This window comes from Zonotrichia albicollis, chromosome 10, assembly GCF_047830755.1.
Source record: "Zonotrichia albicollis isolate bZonAlb1 chromosome 10, bZonAlb1.hap1, whole genome shotgun sequence".
Lineage (NCBI taxonomy): Eukaryota > Metazoa > Chordata > Aves > Passeriformes > Passerellidae > Zonotrichia > Zonotrichia albicollis.
Window position 1 is genome coordinate 26,187,503 of NC_133828.1, and position 22,354 is coordinate 26,209,856.

The window sequence follows — 22,354 nt, forward strand, 5'->3', positions numbered from 1 at the left end:
TTTAGGAAGTTAATAACTTGAATACCAGTATCTCTGAACTCATAGAAGGTGGAAATCCAGAAGAACCTATCTAGAAGAGTGAGACTACAGACCAACCTACAAAGACAGTTGCTTTGAGTCCTGCAGACCTGCAAGGAACAGAGAACTCACAGGGGTCTTGTACCACTACAGGACATCAAATTAAGTCAAAAGTCTCTTTTCCCATTGCTCTTCTCCAATGAAACCACAATATCTCTAGCCAATTCCTTCCCCAAATTAGGGAAGAACATCCAGAGGTACTGTAACCACCACCCACGTCTGTACTAATATGAGGGGAACATCACACATACTTAATGGGGAATGAATAACATTTAAAAGGCCAGTTACAAATGAAGATCATCTATTCTGTGGTTACAAAACCACTGACCTGCACTAGCTCCTCCATCGCCTTGCACTGTGCTTGCTGAGGACCTGCCACAAATGAAGCAAAGAGGAAGCAGAACTGTATATACATGGGACCACAGGAACTTTCAGGACCAGGGTCACACACAGAGTTCAACAAACGTCTCTCCTGGGCTGTACCTAAAGAGCTGAAAAGAAGGCATTATGCTGCAGCTAATGACAATTCCAATCTGAATCTGAGAGCAGCAGAGAGAATTTGCATCTCTTCCTATTCCAGCAATGCCTGTAGTCTTTGCATAACTACTAACTGATTTATGCTCCAAGCATGACAAGGATTAGATTAGCAAAGTTCAGTACAATGAACTGAGCTCACAAGCTGGATCCCGGGCCCAGAACTCCCTGATGTTTTGGTGGCACAAAGTACATTCAAATCTGCAATAGGTCCTTTGGTGTAGAAGAGCAACAGCATCACATATACCACAGCTTCCCATTTTCCAGTGCCAGACATACCCAAACCCTTGCCTGAGAAACTGACTCTTACCAAGAATCAGACAGAAGCACATGTAATTTTCCATGCCACTTTCAGGTCAAGCAAGGCTGGAATGACTTCAAGCATTCTTCTTCAACTAAGAAAACCATCCTCTGGTAGTTTTGCTGCCTGAGACACAAGTCTCTAGAAGCCACAGCAAGAACTCTTTCCCACCCTGTCACAGCTATATGGCTATGCAACACTTCCCTTCCCTTTCTAGATGTGCTGCTGCTGTGCTGAGCATTTTGCTTGAAACACCACTGGCCTCCTGAAGGTATTTACTTCTAGGAGACAATTCCCTTATTCCAGGTTAAGTCCTTCCTTCTGCCTGGGAAGAGAGGGAGAAAAACAAAACAATACTGGCAGGAGAAAAAGGACCTAGAGAAACATTCCGCTTCTCTTCAAGAAGAGTTAGCATCTCATGACTGGCAGTGTTATTATAAAAAAGGGTTTGGCTAATTCCGTATATGCAGAAGGCTGCCATAATCCTCCTGCCTTTTTTCCTTCTTGAGTTTGAATTGTTGCACTTTGAAGAGTTTTTAGATCTCTCCTCAAGGTCGATTTTATCAATTATCTCTGTCTATCCAAATCTGTATATAATTACTGTAGTTAGCTCTGAGGGGAGAATGAGACCATTTTGAGGTCACTATTGTGCAGAGCAAGTGTGATGGTCTTGTATATTACTGCAAACCCTGCAAATATTATTTTTAAATATTTAAACCATTAATTAGTCCATATTGTATCCTCAGGGACAGTGCAAGAGATCTTAAGCCTTTAGAAGGGTCCTGCCTCTTTTCATGTGTCCTCATTGTTTAGTTTAGACTAACATACCTTTATTATTGTGTATGTACAAAAAGAAACCACAAGGTGTAATAGTCTTTTGAAAATATTGCTTTTTTGTTCAAAGTCTCAACTGAATTCAGAATTTTGATGGATTGAAGTAAATGGTGGTGCTAGAATAATACTAAAGGCTTAGAATTCAGATTGCAATTCTTCCAAATGTATATTTTAAGATACACAGTTTCTTTAAAATGTGAAGAAGCAAAATTCCTCATAAAAGCTGTGTACACGGAGGGGTTTTCACAACAATGAACAGCCTAATCAGGGTGAAGAATCCTCAACTGAAAGCTCACAAAGAAATCCCTCTATCCTTTCTCCATTTTTTCAATTCTACTTTTCTCGATAGGGGTGTCTCACCAGAGAACCTGAAGAGTGAAAGATTTAAGTATAGGACTGAAATCCATCAAACCCAGGCTTGTGGTCCAAACCCAAGCAGCTGTCAAACCCAGAGATAGGAATGTATGCTCACTTCTGCCTAATAAAATTTGAATCAAACACTTTGCATCTGATTCTCCATGTGAGCTTTTATGCAAACTTCTAAAGTGCAAGGAATCCTGGGGTGGAAGAGCTATTCTGAGAGCTTTCACATAGTTCATGTAATTAGGGAAACCACTTCCTTTGATTGTAAGTGTTCAAAACAGCTGAATTTCTCCTTTCAAAGGACTCTGTGATTTGGGTCATCTCTTTTACTTGCTCTTTTATGTTTCTCAAGATGAGAGGTGAGACTGTAAAGCACATTATTTAGAAAAAAAAAAGATTCCACTTTTTGTTTTAGGGATTGAACTCTGACTATTCAAACGCTTGTCATTTGGAAATCTATCTTTCTTTCCCTCCCCCTGTTTCCTTCTTTTTCTGATAAGCTCTTCAGTGGCTCAAGCGAGCATAGCCCAAAACGCCAATTTAAACCTAAGGGAAAGCTGAAATACGGTACATAAAGGAAAAGGGACTCTCATTTCCCTTTGTGTGGCTGTGCTTGAATATGTAATTGTAGAGGAGCTCTAGCTGCAGGATCTCAGTCCCCATGTCACATTTACTTTTTAAATGGTTCTAAACATTGACCAAGCAAAAAGGCAGAAATACAGATTTTTAAAAGGCAAACAAAGCAGCTGCCCTGGTCTTTGAAGTGGGCTTGCAGGTTCTTCATTTCTCAAAAAGGGAGCTCGGGTCACAGTTTCAAGGCAATGACCATGTCACCAGAGCTAACAGCTGATGCCAATGTTGCTGCAGAATCAAGTGTCACTCGGCCTGAATTTCTTGAGTCAGGCACCCTGTTAGTGCTGTTACTTCACATTCATCTCACTAACAGCTGTAACAGGCAGTGAATACCCTGCTTCTCACAGTATAGCGCAGAATCACACGAGTGAAAAGGCAGGAGATTTCTTACTGCAGGTTTCAAATTTATCAAGTAAAAACAGAACGCTTGTTGATCCTAGGAGGACTGAACTTTATTCCCAGTCAGTGAAAAATTGCAGGACTCCTTCCAGAATTACAGCATTTACAGGGAATCGGTCTGCAATGGGAACAGAGTAAACCACTCGGAGCACAGTGCCAGAAACCACAGTACTGCCAACTTCTGCACAGGACAGATGAGACACTGGCTTGGAGAGATGACTTTACAATAAAGACTTTGGTACAAATACAAAAACAACTGAGGACCCAGAAGTTAAGAGCAGAACTCCAAAATGCGTGGTCCTTTTGAGTGGGATCTGGATCCTGCATTTGCCTTTAGGGCTCTCACAAACTCTTACAGGGGTAACAGCAAGGCAACATCCAAAAGAAAGAGGAATTCAACATCTCCAAATGGTAGCCATCTGTTGCTCCATACTTATACCACACACAGCACCCTCAGCACACAGAGACATATCACAGAAAAGTCAAAAAGCCTTTTCCTTTGTTTAGGAGATTAAAAGTACACAGTTCACAAAGATGGAAACCCACCAATCACTACTTATAAGCCTTCATGTTTCAAAGGTTTGCTTCAAATGCATCTAACATTACTAAAATTAGAGCTGTTACAAGATTAGACAAGAAGTGATTTCTGCACCTTCTCCCCCCTCTAATTTCACATGGGTATGCATTACACTTTCTCAGCAGTACAATCCTTCCAAGAGGAAAAGATAACCTCTCAGTAAATGTCACTCATCTGCTCAAAGGTGCAACTTCTAGTTGATTTTAGCAAGTTTCCAGAACAATCTACTCATCTCTCCTATGCTACCTCTGCCAGATAACAATTTGCAGAGTGCCCCAGCTTTCACTGAAAGGCTGCCACCCGCCCAGCCCGCACACCTCTCTTTTGGCTATCCCACCTTCCAAGAGCAACTTGGTACAAGCAACTGCATCTCATCTTCTGCTGTCTACCAAGAGCTTCCTCACTCCTCCTACAACAGCTCCAGGGATTTTACCACCCATGCTTATTTCTGATGTGGCTACTGGTAAATCAGGTGCCCAATACACAAAACCCACAGCTATTTGGTCAGTCAGGTATATCATAACACAATTTTTTTTCTCCCTTGCCTCCACCATTTAGCCACTAGGAAACTCAATTTTCAGGAGATTTGGAGTAAAAAAAATAAGCAGCCAGAGGCAGAAGATAAGTGGGTAAGTGTGTGGCACTGTTCCCCTTCAATGACATCCAAGGGCCAGGCCCTGTTTTGCCAAAGAGGTACACCCATAGGGGGGCCCTCTTGTGTGCAAGACATCCAGTTTCCCTGTGGAGCTGGCTCTCTTAAATAGAAATTGCACAGAATGCAGGTTCTCTAAACATTAGTCTAATAAACAAACATGTATTTGCAACTGGGATTCTTCCCCAGTGGCTGAATTGCAACAGATGAAACATTTAAAATATAAACAGGGCACTTTGGAGGCAGTTGGGTCAGAAGCACAGCTCTTTGTTTGCCCTTGCTGGCCTCATCTCCCTGGTGTGTGAGTACAATTAACTGAGTATAAGAGAAAGAGTTAATGTTGAAGCTGTTCTCTGGGCTCCTCTGCAGCCTCCAGCTAACATAAACACATCTGAATATTTCCCTGTGACTGTTTATACTGTCCTCTTAAAAAGGAAACTTTCTCTATCAGCACCTTAGTGAGTGGAAATAGGTAAATATGAAATAACTTTTACAGTCTTAGTTGTTTAATTACAATTAAAAAGACTTATATTGATGCTTGTATCCAAGTTAAGACATATTTTCCCTTTTCTTCAACTCTGTTTTCAGAGAAATCTTGTTCTCCAGACCCTTACACAACTCACATGCAGCCAGTTTAAAATTAAGGACTAAGAAACAACAAAAAAAAGGGGGAGTAAAGTAGGGTCTATGTAGTTCTATAGAGCATTTTATTGCCCTCTTAAAAGCACAAAACACGTTGTTCCAAATTCCATTGCCACCATGAGTGCGCCAGGTTGTTTGGGGACCCAGCCAGAGACTGCAGCCCCCAAGCTCAGCTTTGAATACTCCTGAGGAAAACAGCCTCCAGGAGATGAATGGTCCCAGCCTCAGATCACATCAACTCCAGCACAGGTCTCTGACTTCATCTGAACCATCACACAGGCGTGCAACAACTTAGAAACCCTGTCGGATTGAAACAGTACTTCCACTCACCTCAAGAGCTACTCTGGGATCATCAGAAACAATTTGTCACTCTGTATGCTGCAAGTCAGCGCAAGCTATTTAATCAGCATCCCCAGGAATTGCAACACCAACAGATTTCCATGTGGATCATGTAAATTGTCATCTGTCCCCTCAAAGCACACAAAACTCAAACATGCAATTGCTTATCATCTCTCAAATTACCACTCACCTGGCATTGTGATTTTCTACTTGTAACACTGTTTTAAGAAAACCATATAGTTAAATAAATGTCTACATAAGTCTAACTTGAACCAATCCTCAATTGCTTGAGCCTGCAACAGCCTAAAACAGCACTTTGAGAAAAAAGGATTTCTTCTGTATCCATGAGATTTCCACAGCAAAGCTTCAGGACAGCTTAAATACCCCAAAATACCATTTTGCAGTTAATCACTTCAACAGAAGCTCAGGGTCAGAAAATGTCGTGGGAGGGGAAACAGAAGAGCTGCCATTTGATGTCAAGGGTTGCTGGCATAAAAAAATAAGCAACACAATCTCTCTTTTAAATTTTAAGTTACAACTGAGCTGCATGCAAAAAGAAGACTGAAACAGAAGAAACCTATCTAGAGAAAAATTTAAAATAAAATTTTTTAAAAAGGCAAAAATCCCACACAGAAAAAGCCCAAAATAAAGAAACAAGCAAACAAACAAAATAAATCTCTCTAGGAAAAATGCCCTTAATTGCAACTAAATATCTACTGGAAATGTGAACAGCCCACTGTCAAACAAAAACTTGCAATTGACAGAATAGTTTTTATGACAATATGCAATGGAATTAAACTAATTATGAAAGTAAAGAATATTTAATAATATTCTAATGTTGTGGACATATCCAGCATGTTGTGGACAGCAAAGAGGATAAGAAAGAGTGTTTTCTAAACAATCAGACATTTTCTCCCTATTCTAAACAACATTTATTCATAATTTATAGGAATCCAGCATAAAAACTTGTTCACTTGCAAATATTGTACCTTCTGAAAAAAACATCCCCAAAACAAACAAACCACTGAAACTGAAGACCAACTGGAGATAACTGAGATGAAAGGGTCCAAGAGATATCCTAGAGATATTCCTAACCCAGGGTCAGGCACACAGTAATTTCCTGTGACTCAACCAAGCTAAGGAAGCTGTACCTATATTCCTATGAGCAGCACATGCAAGGTAATTTCAATTCTCACTTACAAAGTTTAAGGCAATTCAAAACACAAGCAAAAAGAAGCAACAGACATACCTGGTACATCTTAGCTTAACAATTTATCTGTTAATCAAATCTGTTTCTGTAGTAACTGTTCAACACTGGCCACCAGTCAAGAGGACGTGCACTTGCCCCTTTACAATTTTACTACAAAATCCAGTGGCCTGCTCCTCTGACAGTTATTATGTCTCAACTGATTCAAAATAACTTTTGAAGCCACATACTGCCAGTGTGGGCCCTGACAAACCAGTTTCACTGAAGCTGATGTCCATACCAAATTAACCCCAAAGTTGGCTTGATTTAAAAAACCATGCATATACAAGCCAGTGTAAGAATCTCAAATTAAGTTAGTCAAAAAAACCACTAAACCACACAGCTTGTACTACAAATACTCACTATTTATATGAGGCAACTCACAAGTTGTTACTCATTTAATGAAAAACTTGGTATAAAAATGTTTAAATTCATGAGTAAAGAAATCCACTACAATAAAATGAAGCAAAATACTGACAAATTCCTTTCTATCTCTGATTGCTGTGTTTCCAAGATTGTTTTAGGAGAGAGAGACACAGAAATGAAGTTTCTTAAAACAGTCAAAATGAAACTAAAGCCTGCTCTGGGCAAGAATAATTGCATTCTGGCATCTTTCATTATACTGGTGTCTCCCAAATATGGGGTTTGGACAATGTTTTGGTTGCAACACATATGCCATGACACAACACAGTCATATCCAAAGCATCCACTAACAAAATCTCATGCAGTGACTTTCTTGATTCCTGGAAATATAACATTCATTTAGAAAATAAAGTCCTCCAGAAAATTACCCCTTGAATGAAAGCCAAGAATAGGCAAATAAAGAATCAGTCAGATTCACTGCAGAAGTCTGTCCTATCCAAAATGATTTATTCTGCAAGATACAGAATACAGAACAGCTGGAGCATCTGAAGCAATTTTGACAAGTTCCAGTCTATAAAGAGTGCTAAGTATCCTCTTGATACCTTTTGAGAATACCCTAGTCAGCACCAAGAGGAGTGCTCTAAGCCAATTCCTTTACCAAAATATATTTTAAAAACCTAAACAGAAAACCTTGCAAAATAACCACTCTGTAAAACAGAAACTAAGACATTTTAAGACATTCCTCTGGTATAGTAAATACAGTTTTATCTCCTTTTAGCAGCTAACACTACATAGCAGTAAACCTGAAAAGAGGTTGTAGCCAGGTGAAGGTCAGTCTCTTCTCCCAGCAATTAGCAATAGGACAAGAGGACAGAGACTCAAACTGCACCAGGGAAGGTTTGAGCTGGACATCAGGAAGAAGTTTTTCACAGGAAGGGTGACTGAGCACAGGAAGGGTGACTGAGCTCACCACCCATGGAGGTGATGGAATCACCACCCTTGGAGGTATTTCAGGAAACACCAGATGCGCAGTCAATGCCACAGTCTAGGTGACAAGGTGGTGTTAGGTCACAGATTGGATTTGATGATTTAAAAGGTCTCATCTAATCTAGTTGATTCTGTGATTCTGTTTTTCTTTCAATGAATATGGGGCTGGATGGGTTCCTATAAGATCAGTTATTGTGAACTTTGTAATTTTTCAGTATAGGTGCAGATATCCCTGGGAAGTTCATATATTAGATTCCTACACCCTGCAATAATTTCATACAGCACACACTCTAAGTCCTCTCTCAGTGTTCATTACTCTCAATACTTGCTGACTCAGACCTGAGAGAGGTAAGGGAGTAGAAGCTCTTAGAAAGAGCTAATAAAATATTAATAGAGCAACAAAATTTCCCTTCCTTACAGCCAGGGCCCAGTGTGGAGAGTCATTCTAGGCTGGCACCAGAGCACCCATACCAGCTACAAACTACAAAGAAAAGGAACATCTACTATTTTTAGTCCTGTCAGGGCTAAAGTATCAATTTCAGTTTGTTTTGTTTTGCTTCTACTCTGTTGTTTTTCTCTTGTTACTGTTGCAAATCATTGCCAGTCCTTACTCTCATGACCCACATAAAAATTATCACATGCTCTCTTTTAGCACTACAAACATGAATGAGGTAAGTCCAGTGACATGCATGTGATTATACTTAACTCATCCCCTTCAGAAGGTACAAGCCCAATCTACGCCTTCTGGACAGCCCATTCCAGAAGTGGATCATAAAAATCAAAAAAGTGAACAAGCTGCATTATATGCTGTATGAAAATTTTTATAAAACATTAAAATATCCCCTAAAGGTTACAACACATGTATTACATATAAGAAACCCTGACAACATAAAATTAACTTCCATGGTAGTCAGACTCCAGGCAATACAGCAACAAAAACAGAGAAAGCATGTCTTTATTTTTGAGTCTCATAAAACTCAAATGCAGTACAGACACGACTGAACAAGGCATGCATAGTTAATGCTGCTCAATTCAACTTCTTCTATCCACAAGTTAGTTCTGTTAGTTCACCAGAAATATTTAAGTATTTTCCAGTAAGATTACAATTACATTTTACTTGATTTTTTTCCACCACTCTCCTGCAGTTTGCACAGACCACTGCCAGCATTTTGAAGAAGTCCAGGAACATATGTTCTGCATGAAATCAAGAAATCCTGTACCCAAGTACTCTGGTTGTAAAAGCTGAAGCAATACTGCTGCCCATCAATAGCATGGAGACAGATTATGGACCATGGAGTACTTTCAAAGACCTGTGGTATTAAAATTAAATTCAAATTTCAGGTGAAATTCCAGCAGTAATAAACCTCCTGGTGAAGAACCACACCAAGAAGAACCAGCTGCCAACAAATTGCCACCAAAAGCAATGACAAATAACAGGTAAACTTCAGAGATGGGCAATCAAAGGAGGTGAGTGCCCTTCAGTGAAAAGAAGTCGTGGCAAGGCATAAAACAACATTTGTAACACTTCAATCCAGCAGTTATCTGCTCAGGATAATGGAGTCAAAAAAACTGCTAGCAGTTTGCAGAATAAGGCCTCTGGCCTCAGTCTCTCCCATTCATTTCAGTGGGAGCCAAATTATGGGTTTATCTAATAATTCATATAAATCCCTCACAAAAATACCAAATAACTTCTGGAGTGGTAGATATGCAATTTTCTTCAATGAGTGGACACAATTAGGACTCAGGACAAAAGGACTGATCCTGCTACAGGAGGCATTGCTACTCTGCCACATGCATCATAAACATCACGCTGACAGCTTAATTTTCTATAAAACAATTCACTAGGAACTCCTGTTTCCTACTTTAAACCTATAACCACTGTAGTGGTTGTACTAGATAGTAAAATGGCAACTTAATTTTTGTTTTGCTGCTATTTAATCACTCAGGCTACATTCCTATGTTTTACTTAATCAGCACAATTCTTGCCCAGTATCACATCCGATATTCTAACCAAGACCTTGCAGCATATATGTATTTTTCCTACCAGACTTGTTCAGGTGTATTTTTTCACATATACACACATCTCTTCCCATTAAGTTGTGTTTTACTGCCTGCATAAAAAAGTTAATGCCTTGCAGAGGTATTTCTCAGATTTCAAAGAGTTTCAAAGCAATCTGTTTAAGCAACACTCTTCCAAGTATTTTTTGGTTTTTCTAAGCACATATTCTAATATGCGATGCTGGAACAAACCTTGCTTTGCTTCACATGTTAGAACTTGATAGTCCCTTGGCAAATATAAAACCTCCACGATCTTTACTGGTTGTGATTGGCTTGTTTAATAAAATGACACATAGATACAACATATTTGCAGAATGATACCATAGCTCTATTGACTTGGCTTGCTCCCTTGGACTTGGCTAGCATGAAATGCCTCTGAGCAAGTTTTTCACAACTCTCCCATGTTTTCCCTTTAATCAGTTGTTATGGATCACTGGCAGCAGTTAACAGAAATACAAGACATGCAGTCATGGAGATAAAAGGACACTTCCTTCCAAATAAACTAGAAAGAGTAGAATCTCAGATTATGCCAAGCTAGAAGGGACCCACAAAGATCATCAAATCTGACTCAGCCTCACACAGGACCATCCCCAAGAGTGCCTGAGAGCACTGTCCAAATGCACAGAATAATTAGTTTTCTGGACTAAACGCTTCCAAACACCTACTAAAAACAGATACACAAGAGTTACAGCAAGTTATTTTTGTATTGATATCAGAAGAGTCATTAAGTCACCATGACTTCAGTGCAGTCCAGCCACAGACATTCATTATTGTCATCACTACAGATGAAGATGCTACATACGTAAACATGTGAGGGCCACTAGGGTCAGAAGACCTTTTGGCCACCAAGTTGGCCTCTGGTACAGCACAGGCCACTATACTTCAGCAAAATGCTCCTCCTGTGTTGAGCTCAACAACTTGACAAAAACAATTGTCTAAAAAGACATCTCAATGAGAAGACAGATGAAAAGGATCCTCCATCTTCACTGCTTTCATTTGTAGTCTGTGCCAAGAGTTACTCATCCTCACTCCCAATAATTTGTGCTTTTCTTTCCATTCTAATTTTTCTGGCTACAGATTCCAAGCACTAGTTCCTGCAATAACTTTATGCACTAGATTAAACTATCCCATCATTTTCTCCATATGAAAATGCAATGTTTGTATATAAGCTCTTACTTTTTAATTCTCTAGGGTTGTTGACAGAAAAGTTCTGCCAAAGCTTGTCAGAGTTATTTAAGGCATCACCACTTGCCTCTCCACTGCCTCTTCAGAAAACTTTCAAGAGAAAGTGCCCATACCAATGTTCCCATAACCTGTCTGATTTAGTTTAAGTTGTAAATTATAACCAGTCCAAAGAAAAATAAACGAATTTGTGATGGAAGATATTCATCCCTCTTGATACCCCCACATTCACCAATTTTCCATTTGGTGTTTTGCAGATTCACTTGGGCTGCTCTTACAGTTCATTGACACTCTTTTAAACAGAACAGAACCACATATGTCTAACAACAATTTTCCCAGTGCTACATAACAAGATAAAGCACACCTGGTTGTTACAAATTACTTTATCCTGATTTGCATATGCCAAACAATTAACCAAATTTGCCTAACTGCACCATGATATGAGCTCTTACTGAGCTGCAAGTCTTCATTAATCCCTAAATAAATCCTTATACTATAATAAGCTCTTTCTGGCATATGGGGTTTTTTCCTACTATACAACCTGTGCTCCTGGCTACTCCAAGCTGAACTTTGTGTTGCACTGCCTTAAAAAAATGTATTTCTGCTGAATGGTCCAACTGTGTCAAGTAATACACAGGATTTTTCTTCCTCCATCCTTTCCTATTCCATTAAGTTTTATGCCATCACAAAACATAGTAATATTGTTCTTTAATTTACTTTCAAAAAATGTTTTAAGTACATAACAACAGGTCTAGCACACATACAGGTGTAACTCCTTCAGAAACACACATGTTCAATAAAGGTATTTCACTGACCCTGACTGAGATCTGCCAGTCAGGTTATTTTTAAGGAGCACATTACTGATACTGCATAGCTCAAATTTTACTTTTCATTTATCTTTTGATATTAACAAATAGTAAAGATAAAGAGAACACCACAAACTGACATTGGACAGAATGCATAAATCTTCCATTCTCCTAGAAAAATCTTGAGATCCTTTTACATTATTTTAGACTGCAACATGCTTAATCATGATCAAACATGCTAATTACATCACTAAGCATGACACAATCATGGCAGCTCAGCTGCCGCTGCAGTGGATGAGCTTTGGTGTCTGATTACTTATTCTATCATGCCTAGCACTGCTCTGCTGTCCTCCAGCTTGTAACTGTCTTCCTGCAACAGTCTGAGGAGATTGTATACAAGTTGCATCCAGTCAGGATGGAACAACAGCCCAGTAACTCTGCTGTCCATCACTACACCACACTGGGCTGTGCTCACTGCTCCATCACTGGTGCTGACCATCAGGCAGACTGGAGCACTGTGAGGACCACACACACCACACCTCTGCTGAAACTGTACAAAGCTGAGGGGTCAAAAGGACTTACAGGCAAATTTAAAAAGCTTTGAAAAAAAAAACAAACAACAAACCAACCTTAAAGGTGGTAAAGGTGCCCTTAGTTAATTCTGCCTTTTCCCCCAGGATTGCCAAGGACTCATCCACCCTTCCAGGTCACAAGGTGCCCCAAGGGAAGGAGACGGGTAGAACAGTGAGGGTTAAAATTACCTCATTGCAAAACCAAGCTACGACTATGTGGCTATGACTAACTAGGAGTTAGTGGAGCCCCAGATCAAAATCTTCATCAGGCAGGGAAGAGACAACTCTAAGCCTGTAGTGAACATAGATATGTGAACCACAGAACAGATGTCAAGAGGACAAAATGGAATGAGGTAATGACAGGGACACTTCCTATCTAGCAACATGCTGGTAGTATCAACAGGAAATTAGTAGCTCCACAGGCACAGCAAGCTCTCCTCAGGGCCAGGTAGAGGAGAACTGCAAAACAAAAAAAGTGGGCAACAGGAGTGAAGGGTTGGACTGCTCATTACACCCTTACTGTAGCATCATCAGTTACAGAGTTTTGTAATTAAACAAACAAAAATCCCAAGGTTGTTTGCCTGCATTACCTAGAGGATCAAAAACACTAGAAAATAATTTCTATTGTTACCACAGCAGACAAAGTGAATGAAAAGTAAACTTTTACCTCTTTTTCTATTTTGAGCAGCTTCTTTACTGCCACCTCCTTGTCCTGAGAAATCCATCGGGCTCGGTAGACACTCCCAAAACTCCCTCCACCGCAGTTCTCAAAAAACTGCAAGTCATCAAATTTAATTTGCACAAATGAAGCACTGGTAGACGACATCTCATAATGACAAAATATACCACAGCAAAACCTGTGAAGAGAAAAGTTTTTATTAATGCACATGCTCCAAGGATTTATGGACTTTCTTACCCATGTTCAGTCACCCCAAAATCAGTATCATAAGCACACTACAGTAACATCCACAGGCCACAGGAGGAAAAGAGACTGAGAACGTGCATTCCAACAGGGAGTGATAAAGTCTGCATAATCTGCACAATCTATTAGGAGGAGCTGGGGTACAGAAACAACTAACAGTATTCCTCGGAGCAACCCTGACGTTTCCCGAGCACCTTGGAAGCAGCTCTGCAAAAGGCAGGCACGTGGCTGCCTTCTCCGCGGACAGACAGGAAGCGTGCTCCCGGCTCCCGGCCGCCTGCCCGCTCCGGCACGCCGGGCACGCCGGCCTGCGGCCGCGATGGCCACGCACGGACACGGGCACGGGCACAGGCACGGACACGGGCACGGGGCAGCCCGGCCGGACAGCGAGCAGCGGCACCTCGGCACACACCGCGCGCCCTGGGCCAGGCCGGAGCGCTTGGTGCAAGGATGTGGAAAAACCTGGCCATGGTAAATCTCTCTTCCTGAGTGACTCAGATCTGTTTGCACGTTGTAACAAAGCGCAAGTACAGGGTAATTCATCTGGGTTACAATATGTGAAATTCTGTAGCCTGTGCCAAGACTGGTGTTGGCAGTTTCAGGAGATGATCCCAAATCTGCTGACGGAGGAACAGAATGTCCTCCTCGGAGATTTCATGGTGATAAAGCTTATGGCTGTAGCGAATTTCAAGAAACATTATCACCTAAATGCATGAACAATGACTAACTTTAGGTTTCTTTTTTTAATGATATAAGATCAGAAGGCTCAGGTCTTTAGTGGGACTGCAGGACACGGCATACTCCAGATCATCTGCAAGTCTGCTGCAGGTTCAGTTCATATGCACCAGCCTAGACAAAGTAGGTTTAATTACCAGCAAAAGTTACTATAATTGCAATTAATGACAGTAAATTTATCAGCATAAAATGAGAGATTAGTTTTAATAAAACAAGCAAAAAAAGAACCAGAGATTTTGGGCTGGTGGTGAAAACAACACATCCAATTTCACTGGTAAATTACAGTATCAAAATATACTGTCTTCTGGGAGCTTCCATTCCATAGGGCTTTTTGAGATAAAACGTTATGTGCTGTCCAGAGCTGCAAAACACAACTGTGTTAACTCCTTGTACTGCTGACTGCCACAATCTCTTTATGCCAGTCCCTTCCGTAACAAACACAAAGGCATTATTTGTCCCCTGTCTCTCCTGATTGTGTAGCTACTCTGATTAAAATTTTAAGGTATCATTAGATCAGGAATTTCTGGCACTATTTGATTGCAGCTATTTTCCAAATGAGAGATGATGATATCAACACTTTTCTACACACAACATAACAGAGCCCTCTCTGAAACTGTCTGCTTCATTTTATGCCTCTTGACCACCCATAAAGATAAATGGTGACCAGACCACGACAACTTTACTATGTGCACTGAAGGCTTTTTAGCAAGGAGCCAGCTTCAAGCCTTTCACTGACAGCCAGCCTGCAGAGCTCCCGAAGAGGGAACATGAATGCTCTCTCCCCAGAGCTGCACGTCAGAGCAGGGGTTACCAGCAGGATATGAAATAAAGTCCCTTCTTCCAATGCTCTGCAGCCTCTTCCCTAATACAAGTGCCTGAACTGTCCTGCTGACCTTCTGTTCTTGTTTTAACCTTGTTGCTGTTGTAATTTCCTGTCATCCCATAGTCATCTTCTGCACAGCCTACACACGTTTTCTTTAGAGAAAGCTCAAAGGAAATTGGTCAATCCTACAAACCAAGAGAAGTTTCAATGTTTTGCTCCTTGCCATTGCTGCTTAATTAGCAGATCTTCAGAAACAAAAGTTCATTTGCATTATTTACTCCAGCAGTTTCTCCGAGTTCATGCTCTGTACATGAACAAGCATATGAAACACTTTACACACAAATAAAACAGATTGACTTCCCAACTCAAAAACCTCACAATTTAAGGCTACAGCCCTGCACATATTTATGCACACAGGTAATCACACTCGAGTGAACAATTTCCTTACTGACAACAGAATTAGCTAGAAGAGTGATGTTACTCACAGGCAAAAGCATATGCACTGACTAGACTATAAATTTAACAGGAAGGTGGAAACAGCTGAAAAAAGATAATTTCATTTGGGATGGCAGAAGGAAAAGGAAACCAAGTGAAAAGAAAAACACACCCCAGGAAAGAAATTTCTGGGCTTCACTATCTGAATTCAATAGCTTTGAAGAGCTGTCAAATTATTTAACATTATTGTTCACCCAGAATCACCAAATCAACCGTACAAACTAGTAGATTATTTGATTTCTGAAAATTACACTAGCAGAGAATAACATGCACACCAGACATCTGACAAATACAAATAAGTACTTTTCTGATGGGTCCTCCTTACTGCTTTAAACTTTATCTCAATTTCCATGCACTCACAATGCAGTGCCTGACACACAAGCACTTGCAGAAGTTACCATTCATTCTTTAAACACCTTCTCAGTTTCAAATTTACCTACAGCAATAAACCAGCTGCAGATCACAGGATCACACAATGAATCAGGTGGCAAGGCCTGAGATACTGAGTCCAATCCATGACTGAATACTCTCATCTCAACTAGACCACGGCACTGAGTGCCACATCCAGTCTTTCCTTAAACACCTCCAGGGACACAGACTCCATCACCTCCCTGGGCAGCCCATTCCAATGTTTAATCAGCGTTGCTGTGAAGAAATTTCTCCTCATGTCCAGCCCAAACCTCCCCTGATACATTTTAAGACCATGTCTTCCTGCCCTGTCACTGGCTGTCAGGGAGAAGGGGCTCACCCCTGCCTGACCACAACCTCTTTTTTGGTGGTTGTAAAGTCACTATAGGGCACCAGCATACAGTAAGTTAATGTTATTTAAAGAATGATTCATTGGTTGGCATCAGGTTGTTCCAGATGCTTTTTTTCCAGAGAAAGTACAGGAGATTTACAAGAGACACTCTTTATTTAGAGATCTGTAATTAAAACCAGGCTGCATTCGTTTTCTTTTTCTAGATGAGACAACAGGCCTGTTGAAACATTACTCCACAGTTTTGGATTCAAGGTAGGTAATCCTCAATTAGAAAGATCAATCTCTATGTTATGTTTGAGAAAACAACTGTTTAGATTGAAAATTGTATGTGACAAATCCACACACAGTTATTAACTTGTCATCCTGTTTTAAATATATTTAACAATTTGAGTTTACAAAACTGGTTAAAAGAAAAAAAAATCAGGTATTTCATTAAACTCTATAATCTTCCACTTGCATCTGAAACAAGCACAGCATTCCAACAATGTGTGGCACTTTTTTGCCTCTTACACTTCTGCAGACAGGAGAGCAGCTTGCTGGAACACAGCCTCCAGGCCTGGGGCCTTGCAGCAACTCCCTGCACACAGCTCAGGAGGGTTTGGCACCCGCAGCCTCCTTCCCCACTCTCGGTTGGGGCGTGGAAGTGCCATCACTGTGCAGCAGGGAGACACTGCATTGACTGACTTTGTTGCTTGCTCTCAATCAAGTAAAAACATGACAATTCAGAAACAGTGAATGACAGGTATTTCAGGAAATAATTAAACTGCTGGTTATTTCAATTATTCCTATGGGATCTTCCTGGGGGTAAAAGAATTTTCTCCTTTTTCTGTTTTATTTCTAGTAGTTAGCATGAGCTTGTAATCTTGCAGCAACATCTGCAAGATCTTCTCCTGGCTCTTTGTTTTCCACATAGTAATTTATATTTGAGCGTGCTGTTGGAAGCTCTTCATTTCCTACCAAAAAGTAAGAGATCTGAGTTGCATTTGGCAGTGTTTAACATTTGAAATTATTATTTGACAATAATACGCAACGTGTCAGGACTATTATACAGAGTCACTTCGCAGCAAGCGAAGTCACCACATTATGTCACCCCAAGCTCAGTTCAGTACACCAGTGATGCAGGTGTAGGAAACCATCCACCACCACTAGCTTCTTGTGATTACAGCACTTGAGGGGATTAACCCATGTGAGGGTCCTGGCCCTGCGAAGGTCCCACATTTGCTGCTTCCTCTAGATGCCCCCAAGGTGAGGGCACCCCCCAGGCACGCAGGACCCTGCTGCAGGCTGCCCAGCATCTTGGCACAGCAACACTGGAAGAACTCAGCACATTCACTTCCACCTCCCAGCCCCCTACAAACTGCAATGTAGGGGAAGTGCTGCCACGCCCAACACTCTGCTTTATTCACGTACAAAACAGAAGACCATTCAGCTACTGCTCCCAGAGTACACACAGCTTCCACTTGAGGGACTTAGAGACAGGAGAGGGGAAATAATTTACAAATTGCACAGTAACTGCAACTCATACTTTGTTTAGTGCGTGGCTGCAAAACGAAAATTGCATCTCTCATCTTGCACGTGCACCTGACGCTGCTCAAGTATTCAATTACTGCAGGAACAGCCTTTGTAATTTATTATGGGAAACAACCATGCAACTCCCTGCCCCTTGCTTTACTGTGTGGTTCCACAAAGTAGGATTCAGTGCTTCTTGCAAGAAGGCACAATGCCAACATATTGCCAATAAAGTAGTAGCACACCACACTTGTGCTATCTTAAAATACACAGCTGAATGTGCCAAGTTTCCTTATTTGGCAAAACAGCCCATTTGCTTTCAGGATCTTTGACCATCCATTTTTAGACCCAAATCATCCTTTGTATCCAACAAGGCCTGCAGTCCTTGAGCATACCAACCTGGATTTTTTCAGCAGTATATTTATACAGTCTAAAAAATATATATTAAAAAAAATTAAAGTGTCCAACAAAAAAACCCCACTCTCAAACACCAAAACATGGTTAATCATTGTCTTGTCCAAATGGAAAACAAAAAAGGAGTTAGTGACATTGAGCTACAAAACATGCAGCAGAAAAAAGTTTTTATAAATAAAAAAAACCCCTTAATCATATAATGAACTGTTGATCGATAAGATGTAAACAAACTCCAAGCACAAATCCAAATTAAATATATTGTAATCTTCTAATCTCCCAATGACTTAAAATAAAGCAAACAACCCCTTCAACTCCTAAACTTTCTTAATCAGACTGAGTAGTAGTCCTGCAGATGGTGAGACTGGAGGAATGGCTCTACCTACCTTAGTTACAGACTCAACAACATTTGAGCCTGTCCTTTGTCAGAACCTAAGAATTCTGCATAACTTCCATTAATAACATTTCTAATTTTATTTTAATTTATGTAACCATTGCAACAAAAAAAAGGGCTCAACTCCACCTAAACGGTTTGAGTACTTAGGAAAAGAATCACTTACAAGTGAAGCTGTGTCATTGGCAGAGACTGAAGGCTATAAAGACTTCACACTGAATAAAAAACATTTTCTCTCAGAAATGCCCTAAAGTGGTCACTTCACTTACACTATACCTTGTAAGTGATGCTGCCGGTAGTACACACACAACAGCTCTCAAGAAAGACAAGGCAGCTAAGGCTGCACCCAGGCCCATCACACCGCTTGGTCCTGGCACAGGCCAGACTGCAGGACCTGGGCCTCAGTTTTGTCCATGTTTCTGTCTTTCCCTCACAGTGAGCCAGGTTCTCCAGGGTTACCATTATTAACACAATGCCACCGGTCTGCGAAGCACATTATGGCTAGATAAAATAAGTAGGTTTCAGAGGACTTACAATTCCAGGACAAAGTCCTGAAAACATCTAACCACATGCCTCCTGCAGAAAGCTATGATGTTTTCGGGCAGTGACCCAGTTAATCCAGTGCTTTCAAATTATTTCTGCTTCTGGAACTTAGAAAAAGTAATGATCCATGGCTTTCCCGATGGCTCTGTCGCTAAAACTCCCAGCAGAGCATGCTGGATACAGGGTAATAGATAGCTCACACACGCGAGCTTAATAAAAGATCATACTGCTGGAAACGAGCTAACTTAAGCAAACACAGCAAAACCAAACAACGACAGCTTACTTTAAAAAAGGAGGAAAACGAAGGGAATAAAATCTCAAGCCGACGGATTCTATGCCCAAAACAACAGCAAAATGCAGCAGGTGCGCCGCATTTGAAAGACGTTCTAAAGAGCGCAGGGGTGGCCAAGCGCAGCAGCCCCGGCCGGACGCCGGCTGCCCGTGTCCCGCTGCCCGGGTCCCGCTGCCCGTCCTCACGGGCGGCCGCGGCCGGCAGCGCCTTTCTCGCGCGGGGCCGTGCTGCCCGGCTGTCGCTCGGCGGACACCGCTGCGCTCTGCCCTGTCTTGCCCTCCCGGCGGGGCACGGCTCGTCTCCCGACCCCCGTCCCACTGCGCGGCCAAACGTGGCCGCCGCCGACCACGGGAGCGTTCGGCCGGCGCGGCGGGACCAAGGCGACGCAAGGTCAGGCCCGTGTGCCCGGCCGGCAGCCTCCCTCCACAGGGCTTCTGAAGTTGCTTCAGCACGAGGAACGTCAAACCCGGAGGGGACACCCATGGCCCGGCCCGCTGCCCGCCGCCTCCCTCCGCCCAGCCGAATGCGCGCCCACCGCGCCGCCGCCCCAAGCGCTGCCTCCGCGAGGGGCGCTTCGCCGTCCTCACCTTTCCCGAGGGGCTCCGGGCTGGCGGGACTCGAGCGGCGCCGATCCCGGAGCCGGCGAGGCAGGCTACAACCGGCGCGACCGCGTCTCCCGCTCCGTCCCCCGCGCTTCCGGTTGGTGCCGGGAGCCGAAGCCGCCGCCGCCCCCGCACCGCCTCGCAGCGGCGCCACCCCGCGCTCCGCGCCGGGCCCCGCGGGGAGGCGCGGCCGCCGCCGGCTCGGGGGTCCGGGCGGCGCGGTGCCCTGCCTGTAGGGGGCGCGGTGCCGGGGCAGGGCGGGCGGTGCCGGCGCCTCGGGCTGCGGGGGCGGCGGGCGGAGGCCAGCGTGGCCCCCCCGGCCTGGGACAGGAGCGTTGTCGTACGGCCCCTTACGGCCTGCGCACCCTGCACCCACACCGTGAGCGCTGTGGTGGGGCTGGCGTGAGGCGAACGGAACGGAGCGTCAGCTTCTCAGAATCACACAATCGCAGGCTATACTAAGTTGGAAGGGACCCACAAAGACCATGAAGTCCCACTCCTCGCCTTGGACAGGACAGCCCCAAGAACCACACCATGTGCCTGAGAGTAGTGTCCAAACGCTTGTTGGACTCTGTCAGGCTTGGTGCTGTGACCACTTCCCTGAGGAGCCTGTTCCAGTGCCCAACCCCACACTATGTGAAGAGCCTTTTAATAATATCCAATGTAAATCTTCCCTGGCACAACTTCAGGCCATTCCCTTGGGTCCTGTCACTGGTCACCACAGAGTGGTGAGTGTCTGTCCCTCTGCTTCCCCTCATGAGGAAGTTGTATCTTCAATGAGGTCTCAGTCTCCTCTCTCTCTTCTCCAGGACGAACAGACCCAGTGCCTTCAGCCTCTCCTCACACAGCTTCCCCTCAAGGCCCTTCACCATCGCTGTTGGCTTACTTTGGACACCCTCTAAGAGCTTTGTGTCTTTCTCATATTGTGGTGCCCAAAACTGCCCCCAGCACTCGAGGTGAGGCTGCACAAGTGCTGAGCAGAGCGGGACAATCACATCCCTTGCCTGGCTGGCGATGCTCTGCCTTGATGTACCCCAGGACAGGGTTGGCTGTCCTGGCTTGGACTGCCCAGGGAGGTCAGCATCTGGAAGAGTGGCTGTTGGCTTGCTGGTCTGCTGTGCAAAACTTGGGAAGAGCCTCTGGACTGAGCAGGGCCTGTTCTCTTGAGTGTTTCCACTGGACAGGTGCAGCCCAGCCACTGCAGGTGGAGGGAGTCCATGCATGGGGATGCATTGCCATGGCCACAGCTTTGGAAGCACAAGCTTTTCCTTCCAGGGTTCCTGCTTCTGTGACCGGTAGTATTGCTAAATTTTTTACCAAAATGACCAGATGAAGGTAACAAAAAACCCCTGCTCGTTTTCTTGTGCCATGGGGGCTGGGATGGTGTTTTCCCAAGAAGCAGCATATTTAAGTCCTGGGTGTCACTTGGGATTGCCATGATGCTGTGAGTGAGGAGTTGGAGGTCCCAAGGAATAGGAAGGGAGCAGGTTTGCTCCTACAATCCCTCGTACATACTCCCTGGCTGCCCAGGTCAGAAATGAAACAGCCATACAGACCGCTTCTTATCCAAACATTTTAATGGCATTGAGGCATTCTGCTGTTGCAGAGAACTTTTTGCAAATAGAACCATGTTATTACTGTTTCAATAAGACAACTTACTGCTGTCACACTTAATGGATGAGACTCAAAAGACTTGGGGAGCAAACAATTTTTCTATTGAGGTAAGCACATCCTGTGGCTGTGACAGCACATCTTTATGATACAATTTATCGTGCAAGGCTCAGTGCCTAGCACTGCTTTACTCTGAACTCCCCAGGTCATCTGCTGCTGACTGTACATTGAGATTTTATATTCTTTGGAGAACTGCAACTCCTTGCTCTCTCTCATATTTGACTGTTGTTACATGCATGTGTAGAACTACCATATAAAACCAGTTGTGTTGCACGATTCACAGAGCTGTGCAGCATCCCACTAAACCATATCCATTAATTGTACATCTCAAAGATGTATGGTATCAAGGTGAATCATGGAAGAACACTTTACTGATTAATGAAATATAATTATTTAATGGATATCAGAGGTTTTCCCCATGTTGTATTAGTTCAGCACAGCTAATACAACATGGGAGAAAGCCTCTGATACCCATTAAATACTAATACCTGTTAGAAGTACTAATACTTTCTGTGCTTAAAATAAAACATTTCACTGAACTATAAAAGTAGGAGTAAAGTTTAGCAAGACCTTAAGCACTCAGTGCAGAAAGCATGTAAAGACAGTAAAAAAATCAAAAAGCAGGCCCTGG

At 42.8% G+C, this 22,354-nt stretch overlaps 1 protein-coding gene across 3 annotated transcripts in view; it reads right to left on the bottom strand.

Annotated features, from left to right (window-relative positions):
* The window catches only part of MAP3K20 (mitogen-activated protein kinase kinase kinase 20), a 90,113-nt gene extending 69,936 nt beyond the window's left edge, over positions 1-20,177 (bottom strand). For 2 of the 3 annotated variants that reach the window (XM_014265055.3, XM_005484071.4), the window contains exons 1-2: positions 20,038-20,177; positions 13,234-13,423 (exon numbers count right to left, since the gene is read on the bottom strand). In XM_014265055.3, coding sequence (XP_014120530.2) covers positions 13,234-13,392 — 159 coding nt within the window. In that variant the 5' untranslated portion in view covers positions 13,393-13,423; positions 20,038-20,177. Of the gene's footprint in view, positions 1-13,233; positions 13,424-20,037 lie in introns of those variants that run through there. The other variant, XM_074548476.1, reaches the window with a different exon arrangement.
* Positions 20,178-22,354: the final 2,177 nt, after the last annotated feature.